The 9506-nt window shown below is 30.8% G+C and overlaps 1 protein-coding gene across 1 annotated transcript; it reads left to right on the top strand.

Annotated features, from left to right (window-relative positions):
• Window positions 1-6828: 6828 nt before the first annotated feature.
• Window positions 6829-8213, top strand: LOC145093126 (transcription factor MYB90-like). Its single transcript, XM_079031194.1, has 3 exons — window positions 6829-7066; window positions 7201-7330; window positions 7596-8213. The coding sequence occupies exons 1-3, from the start codon at window positions 6937-6939 to the stop codon at window positions 8107-8109; spliced, it is 774 nt and encodes a 257-aa protein (XP_078887320.1). The 5' UTR covers window positions 6829-6936; the 3' UTR covers window positions 8110-8213.
• Window positions 8214-9506: the final 1293 nt, after the last annotated feature.

Below are 9506 nucleotides of genomic sequence, written 5' to 3'. Positions count from 1 at the left end.
ATACCCTTTTACCATTGAGTTCATGGTGGTTTCACCGACGAACTTCGACATATTTTTACCATTTATTACGCTTAACATCTCTCAATAATGGATTTATAGCTACTTCATCTACCATCTTAGCTAACCACAAACATAAATGGTTATTTTCACATGGTACTCAATATTTGATTCACTATACTCACTAAATATTACCACGAGGTGCTTGTTATGGGTTCTTACACTCTTTAACAATAAGCAACTATAATTCATCGGCTATATTAGTCATCTATGTTATACTATGTTATACTGAAACACATAAATATAATCACTTCATTTACACAAAAAGTAAAACATTTAGTAAAAATCTCCAATAACTAAGCACATTATATTATGCTGTTAAATTTCCACATTTCCACATCGATTACTTAGATATGTCAATTATATTCAAATAGTAATGTTCGACTCTATTGAATCTATTCCTTTCTCCTACTATTAATATTATTTATATAAGTTATATTCAGACATAATTTTCATTAATAGGAGATAAGCTATATTCAGCCATAATTGTTATTATCTATGGTATTAGTTACATTTGGCTATAATTGTTATTATTAGCGATATATGTTATATTTAACTGTAATTATGATTGACAATTGTATTAGTTATATTCAACTATAACTGTTCATTACCCCTCACAATCATAACTAATCTGAATAGCTCGTTACAATATATAGACATAAAGAGTTATGATTTAACAACTATTTTAACTCACTTATCCTTGCAACAATAGTTTGATGTAAACCTCAAGTATACTATCTTATTATTCCATATATCAATAACATGGAAGTAATCTCAACAGTATAGACTAAAGATATGATACAACAAGGATCAACTATAAATTGCACTATATAAACTCATCGACTTCGATCAACAATAACTATTAATAGTTTCATTAACACAGTATTATCAAATTCTTCAATAAATACGAATAATAGTGGTATTCACACAAATTTGACTACCATTACATACCAATTCATCAAAGGGGAAGCAAGGTTACTCACCTTGAAAATTTGCATGTATATAGAATTCCAACTCATGAAGTCTCTTAACTGCTCTCGTTTCATAAAATCCAATACTATCAAAATAACACATATTTTTTGGTTATATAACTCAAGGTACAACTCATGTAATTAAACACCTTCATCAAGTTCATAACATCCAATTTTATACAAACTATGTATAATCCATAATATACATATCCACATGTCTTAATTGATTAACACATGAACTCAATATCATCTTATTTGTTATTTCACCATGTTGTGTATCAGATTTCAAAATATATGTCATTTATACACGACTTAATCCCTTGACATATGTTGTTTACCAAAGTTAATTATAATCTACGTACAACTTCTCTATATGTCTTAGTTCATTAAGAAACATGCTTAATTTTACCTGATCATAGTTTACCTAATTTAAGGTGAATCACCCCCTTCTTTACTTTCAAGAAAGCCAAGGCAACTTTAGCATAACAAGCTTGAGAACATGATTACTACACTAACTAAATTACTATCATCAATATTTTCATAACATATAAACATATGGAGCTTTGGGTTCATAAAACATCTTCAAATTCAATTATAAAAAATGAAATTCATTAAAGAGATTAGAGGGTTTAAAATTGATTGAAACAAGGAGGATAAATTGTTTGTTGTTCTCTATTTGATTTTTTCTTCAATTTAAGTTGTATTACCTCAAGAGCGCATCCTCCTATGTTCTCTGTATTACATGTATAAGAAATAAGGATAAAAAATGATTTCTTTATTTTTATACGATTATTCAATAAGTCAGCCTTGACACATTATTCTTCTTATACGCACACTCCATGCATTTGTTTAATGACTTCATGTACTCATCATCTTCCTTTTTCAGCTATGTACTTCCATACCTACTTTAGATGACCATAACATCCTCACACTAACTCTGTTTTAGATGATACTTTCACACACGTACTCTAAATTGTCTTGTATACACTCCAAATTTAATCATTTTTACTCTTTTAAGTCCCACTTCCATAATCTAAAACATTGGATAAAAGTTAAATGAATACAAATGCAACAAATTTTCACAAAACTACATATATTACCTTCCAACATGGTATTCCACCAACGTATCCAAGGGTTAATATTACATAACCAACCTTTTTATGAATAACTACACCCTAGTTTATTCTTACACAAAATAAGATGTTACATAAATCAACAAAAGCAAGCATATATATGTACTATATAACTCATGGTTTCACCATGTTACTTTTATATTTGCCAAGCAAACAGAATAATCCATCCACATTATCTACTTTGCCTCATCCACATGTTACAAGGAACCATTTTCCTTATATAATTTGACTACAAAACTAGTTTCCACTATGTCATTTTGGATCAACTATAACGACTGATGTTGCCTACATTCTAGCTAAGGTTAACTCACGGAGGATGAGAGAAATCATGGTACACTCCTGATCCATACTAATAACCCATAGTAGGAATCCAATACTTTCATAAAAAGCTATAATAAGAACTACCTCCTTGACTATACATTTTGCAAGGTCTTGGAGTCCCGATTGTAAACATGAAAGTAAAATATTACATTGACCAGAGTATACAAACACTTTCACATATAGGTAGAATGAGGGTCACCTTCGTGACTACATTCTCTTTAATTCCTTAGACATCCTACTTTCAACATGAAATATGAGTAATACATTTTTTTAATTGGAGTTGCAGGTACATCCAATACTTTTACAAAAATGATATGGTAATGATTACCTTCATGACATGTACCAAACAACTTGTTTTGCATAGAAGCGTGGCCTATCCAGACCAAGACACACTTGCAAGGAACATTTGGACATTGTCAAGGGCCTCTAACAATTGTTAATTTGTCTAATATTGTTGATTTCATTCCATTCACATCAGATTATTGGATTTATTGTATACCAACCATATGATAAGTTTTTAGGATGACTAATGCCTACTTATCTCCTTCAGTGTACAATAATAAGCTAAATGGCAACCATAATAGACTGGCGGCTTAATGGTGTTAGGCACATTGCTTGGACTTAACTAACTCTTTCAACTAAGAAACAAGTTATAGCCACTACTTGTTCTCGTCTAATGAGGGAGAAGTTTTTTAAGAATTCCTTGTATTCTCATTCTCTCTCTGTGTTCCCTTTTCATTCTTCATTGACCCTTTCATGTTCCCTCCTTTAGCTCTATAAATCGAGGTCCTCCTCCACTATTTAGAGGATAGACAATGGAGAGCTCAACATTAGACTCTCACACTCACATATACTTCTCTTCTCACATCGACTTTTCTTAAGAGCCTAATGAACCCATTTCCATTTAAACACGATAGGAATTGATCGTGAGAGTTTGCTCAGGGGGGGTTGATCCTTTGTGATAGCTCTAAAGAGTCTCTTCTATGATTGTAGCTAGGAATCGAGTCAAGAACCAATCAACAACTCAAGGATCTAAGTCATTTGATCCAAATCTACACCAAAAGACCCTACGACCAGTTCTATGTTAGCATCAAATGAGTAGCTATAATAGGTTTACATGTTACTCATTTTTTTTTCTTTTATAGTTTTGACCCAAGTTTTAATTTTATCTACGAATTTGATCCCATCTTTTCTTTCAACTTCACCTGAACTTCTTTTACATTTTTTTTTCTAAATGTTTTTTTTACAAATTAATTTTTTATTAACTAAGTTAGCTTTTTTTTATAATTTGTTTTAAACTTTAGAAGTTTATTTTCTAAATTTTTGTTTTTAAACAAGCAAAGAGTGTAAAAAAATCATATGAAAATTTGTAAAACTCTGTAACAATTTTTAAAAAACCATGCAATATGTAAACATTCGTAGAAAAAAAATTAAAAAAAAAGCATGAAAAAAATATGTAAAAATATAGAAGATGAATAATACATAAGAAAACACAAATTTGGAAAAGCAGAATAGGATTTTGATTTTTTACGATAACTAACTTTTTGGTTTTTTCAGATATGGGTACCTATTTTTTTGGTTACATCTAGGTAACAACACTTTTGAAGTGTTCACATATGACTATTATGATCGTCTGTGGCAAGTTACTGTCTTTTTAAGCTTTTTTGTACACATCTAGGTAACAAACTTTTCTTTTGTACACATTTGGGTAAAAAAAAAATTTGTACCACACCATTTTGGTAAATATCTTTTTAAAATACTCTACTTTGATGAAAATAAATAAATAGAACCTCAAGATTTGACAAGGAAAAAAACACATCGTGGTTTTATAGAAGTAGCTTTTATCTGAAGGCCAAGATACCCGGGGTGGTCCGGATTGACTGTAGGCCCTGCGAGGCGGCCCAGTCATGTCGAAGGCCCGAAGAGCGGTCCATATAGGTTGTAGGCTCTACAAGCGGTCCGATCATGCTAAAGGCTATAAGAGCAGTCCAGATATGCTGCAGCCCTGCGAGGCGGTCCAGTCAGGCTGAAGGCTTATATATGCATGTTGTTATATGCATGGTTGTGTGCGGCACTTGGGGGAACTTACTAAGCTTTGGCTTATAGTTTAAGATGATTGGAGAAAAGCAAAGATGTAATCGTACACGTCCTTCGATGACTTGTTTTTGAGATATTATGATACACTGATTTTGGAACATTTGTATTTGATCTTGGGTTCTTTTAATTTGGGTTGATTGAAAAAAATGATTTCTCTTTAATTAAAAATGTTTTTTTTTTTTGAGATTTTGGGATGTAACAATACTTTTTTGAAAATTTTGACTGTTTGACTTTTTGACCAGGTTAAACCGATAATGACCGCCTAGGACCTAGAACCGCCCATGACCGACTCCGACTAGCTTGACCGACTAGTATTATTCGTAGACAGTAAGGGGTTGGCTAGTGCCAAGCCACCATCATGTTGTGACTAAAAACGATTCCCAACATGTTGCGACCAATATAAATACTCATAAATGGTCATAGATATTGTTTAAAGGAAATTTAACTGAATCTATTAATATTGCAAACATTATGATCGATTATCTTAATAAATAGGAAAATTGATTTATCAGGATAATTATCTTCTCGTTTTGTTCATATTTGGGTAACTTCTTTTTTTGTATACATTTAGGTAACGAGCTAGTTGAAAGTGTTCACATATAACCGTTATGACCGAATGTAATATGTTATAGCCAATCATAATGGTCATACGTTAACACTTTTATCAAGTTTGAACAAACCGAAAAGCTACCCAGATGTGAATAAACCGAAAAGGTAATTACCTTAATAATTCAAATTCTGAAACAGAATTTAAAAGGTATAAATTAAAGTTGCTACAAATTTATAGAAAAAAATTGGTGTTAAACTAACAAAGTTTAAATTTAAACAAAACTTATAAAAAAAACAGTTCGTAATCCTGTAAACTGGTCTTGCTATAATTTTTTTTCATACACAGTTAGTTGTCTATCAGATATTAAATTATCCTCTATAATAAATGAAAGTTTTTTTTTGTCATTTGTTACACTCTCATTCAATTTGCCAAATATTATTTTGTGGTTATTTCAAATTAATTTTTTTCACATGTTATTTTATTAGTTTTTCTATTTTATTAAATTACACATAATATTTTTTTAATATAATAATTGCAATAAATGAATACTAATTAATAATAAACTTATCTTTTAATTTCAAAATTACCAAAATTAAAGCTCATTAGTTTCTTTTCTTTATTGAAATTATTTGTTTAAATTTAAAAGATCAAAAATATTTTCATTATAATAAATAATTATTTTTTATAAATTTAAAATTCTCAAACATTTTGACCTTTGTATTTAATTTTTTTTATAAAGTAACTCATGTAATATATGGGTTACATAACTAATGTAAAATAATTTTTTGATATTTTGAAAATAGTTCGTTGGATATAATTACTTTGTTAAGGTTTTAGCGATTGCAAGTTTGCACCTAGGTCCTTTCTTATCCAACTTCTATATTACAACCACAAAATTTTAGTTATATACCATTGAAAATATTTTTTTTATTAAATCTCCTAAAAAATACAACTATTATATATCTACTAGAAAGGTTACCACCGCTACGCGGGGGCCAAAAGTTTTCAATTTTGTTTCCGAATCGATAAATATGACAGATGTAGAAAGTGCAAGAATGCAAAACCCGGACTTTGCCCCGAACCGTTTTTTTCATGTTTTTATGAAAAAATATAAAATGTTTGACTGTAATGATCAGAAGTGTTAAAACGGTTAAAGAATTAAAGATGTAGAAATTAGCAAATTTTTAGAAAACAGATCAAAGTTGTCAAACCGTTAAAGTTTTGTGGCCAAACATTAAATATTAAAAGGTTCCTAAAAAATGTAAAAATATTGATTGTAATGACAAAAAATGTCAAAATAAGTAAAAAATAAAGAGCAAAGTGCAAGGACCAATTTTGCCAAAAAAATGTAAAAGACATACAAACCCTTAATACCCTCAATAAAATATATATTGAAAAAAAAAAACAGCTAGCATGTAGAAGGACCGAAATTTTTAATATATATAAGTAGAAGGGCCGAAATTAACCAAAAAGTTGCTGTTTACTATTCCTTTCCTTTAAAACTTTAATATATATATATATATATATATATATATATATATATATATATATATATATATATATATATATATATATATATATATATATATATATATATATACTCAAACCAATTATTGAATATGATACATATCACATCTTTGTCTATCTTGCACAATGATTTGTGGGATAGTCATATTTTTTGTGGAGAAATCAGTGTGCACGTCAGTGATAAAAGACATGCAGCTTCATACTATATAAAGAAAGATTCACTAGAATAAGAACTTCACCTTGTTTTGTATTTATGTACTGAATAGACTACACAAAGGAAATGAAACCAGGTACTGCTACAGGTCTAGAAGTGAGAAAAGGTTCATGGACTGCACAGGAAGATATGCTGCTTAAGAAGTGTATTGAGAAATATGGGGAAGGGAAATGGCACCTCATTCCACTTAGAGCAGGTAAAAGATTACAACATGTTCATCTCCAAATATTTGTTGTGGTTTTCGAAAGAAAAAAGAAAAGAAGAACGAAGAGTTTTGTTTTTGTAAGTTTGTCCCATGTATTAATATTTTCAAGTGATGTACGTTTGCAGGGTTAAGCAGATGCAGAAAGAGTTGTAGACTGCGATGGTTGAATTATCTCAGGCCAAATATAAAAAGAGGAAATTTTGGTGAAGATGAAGTTGATCTCATACTCAGGCTTCACAAGCTTTTAGGAAATAGGTAAGCATGGCTTCTTGCTTAAGGTTGTTTAAAATATGTTTCTTTTAGTGGCTCTTTAGGTTTGACTTGATTCAAACTCTTTCATTTATCACTTACAAGTCTTGACTAATTTGAAATGTCTTTTAATTGGTCAGATTCTTGTATCTGACTCAATCATATTGAGTTAATCAAAAACTGTCCAACAGCCCTTAGTTGTATTCAATCATTTATGGCATATAAAAATGATAGAAATAAAATCGGAATATAAATTTTATTCTAAATCTAGATGGTCGTTGATTGCTGGAAGAATACCGGGAAGAACGGCTAATGATGTGAAGAACTACTGGAACACTAATCTTAACCCTCGTTCCAAACAACCGAAGAAAGAATCTAGTGATGTTAAACCGTTACAACACATGATCACAACAACAGTTATTAAGCCAAAACCACTTGCCTTCTCCAATACCCAAAACGAGTGCATGGGTGACAACCCGCATATTATGGCTAATGAAGGCAGTAGCCTAATAAGAACATCAAATGATGGTGATAACAACATGAATATATCCTTAGGTGTGACCTCATCACTTAGCATACTTGATGACAAGAGTAACGAGTATTTAGACGATTTATTTGATGACATTCAAAGGGAGGATGGTAAATTTGGGTGGTTGTTTGGTGGCTCTCCGATCTCTGAACAGGAATTAAATGTTGTGGAGCAAGAAGATGGCCAAAATCAGTTGTTCGAATTTCCAATGGATGAAGTTGCGTGGAAGCTAATTATTGATTCTAATCGCATGTAATTTTTGAACGTCATTTTCAGTCATTTCAAGAAATAAACCAAATAAATAAACTATAAGTATAAAGTATTATTCACCAAATGTTACATGGACATTTTTATTCATTAGATGGGATGTGAAGGTATAGAAGTCTCCATACATTATGTGCGGCATTAACTATAGAGTTGTCATTGAAATGACCAAAATAGTATATTGACCACGCTGTCCACTTAAATTCATTGAATAGTGTTTGAAGCAATATCATTATTGTAAGACACACGCTACACCCTTTTAGACCCCAAGGTGTACGGGAAACTTCCTTTCACATTTTGTCTGATATTTTTTTCTTACTTTTGTTTCTTTCGCCAAAAGTCAAAGTTTGTATGAGAAAAATATTTCGCTTTTTTTCTAAATAAAAAATTGATTTTTAGATTTATAATTTTTTTAAAATGAGTAATAAACATAAAAATTAATTAATAATAAAAACCACTTCATTAAATAGAATAAAAATTACATAAAAAAACTAAGATTTAAATAAGTAGAAAAACAATAAAAAAAACAAACAAACTAACTAAATTGTAAATATAACATAACAATGTACATAAAATGTTTTTTCATAATCTTATTCCTTGTCTTCAAAACTAGCTCGAGAGCCGGTCTCAAAAGATGATCGGTGATTTCCATCAAAACCCTTATATCCACAATTTATTGTCTCTCCGCGTATTACTTTTTTCGGATTTTTTTATTGACGAACGCCAAACGTTCAACGAAATTAAGATTATATCGATCAAATGTCACCGACATTTTTCACATTTCGTCTGCGTCCATACTAAAATCTGATGCGTCGGAAGAAGTCCCATTTCCCATCCTCATTTAAATGTACACCGACCCGAACATCGGAGGAATTTGTGTAACCAGTAAAGTCTGTTTTTGTTTGCTTTGATTGTTGTACTTTATCTATAGACTCTTGATCGTATTTTTTCCACCCAGGACTTTTAATCAGTATTTTCCAACAATCGTGCCACTTGAATGACTTTCCCACTTTCTCTAGAAAAAAGAATACAAAGCTTCCTAAAGTATTTCTTTATACCCTTGGCTGCTTTTCTGTTGGGTTTTTAAGTTGTTATACAACCTGTTCATTTTTTAAACGACCTTCGCTACTTCTCAAAACGTTGAATTCAGCTGATGATTGGTATGGTACTTGTCACCTTTACCCATCTCGTTCCGATTGTGCATTTCTTGTCGTCGAATCCTCTTAAATGTCAACCCAAGATGTTACCACAATTAACTCTTCTTGTGGAGTCCATGGTTTCGGCTTCTGTCTTCTCAGTTGTGCATTTCCCTCATGCACTTGTTATTTCCCTTTGTGGAAATGTGGGTGGTGTAGGTTTAGTTTTCCATACAATCTATTCATCCGGCTC

Source organism: Lactuca serriola, chromosome 3, assembly GCF_051521515.1.
Source record: "Lactuca serriola cultivar US96UC23 chromosome 3, Lser_US96UC23_V15, whole genome shotgun sequence".
NCBI lineage: Eukaryota > Viridiplantae > Streptophyta > Magnoliopsida > Asterales > Asteraceae > Lactuca > Lactuca serriola.
Note: the sequence above shows the minus strand (reverse complement) of the source record. Positions and strands in the feature narration are given on the sequence as shown.

What these genes read in the sequence shown, in the direction of transcription:
- LOC145093126 (XM_079031194.1), top strand. Translation starts at nt 6,937, where the DNA reads ATGAAACCAGGTACTGCTACAGGTCTAGAAGTGAGAAAAGGTTCATGG. An exon ending in CCTCATTCCACTTAGAGCAG is followed by an intron (nt 7,067 to 7,200) that starts GTAAAAGATTAC and finishes GTACGTTTGCAG; the next exon opens with GGTTAAGCAGATGCAGAAAG. An exon ending in CACAAGCTTTTAGGAAATAG is followed by an intron (nt 7,331 to 7,595) that starts GTAAGCATGGCT and finishes TTCTAAATCTAG; the next exon opens with ATGGTCGTTGATTGCTGGAA.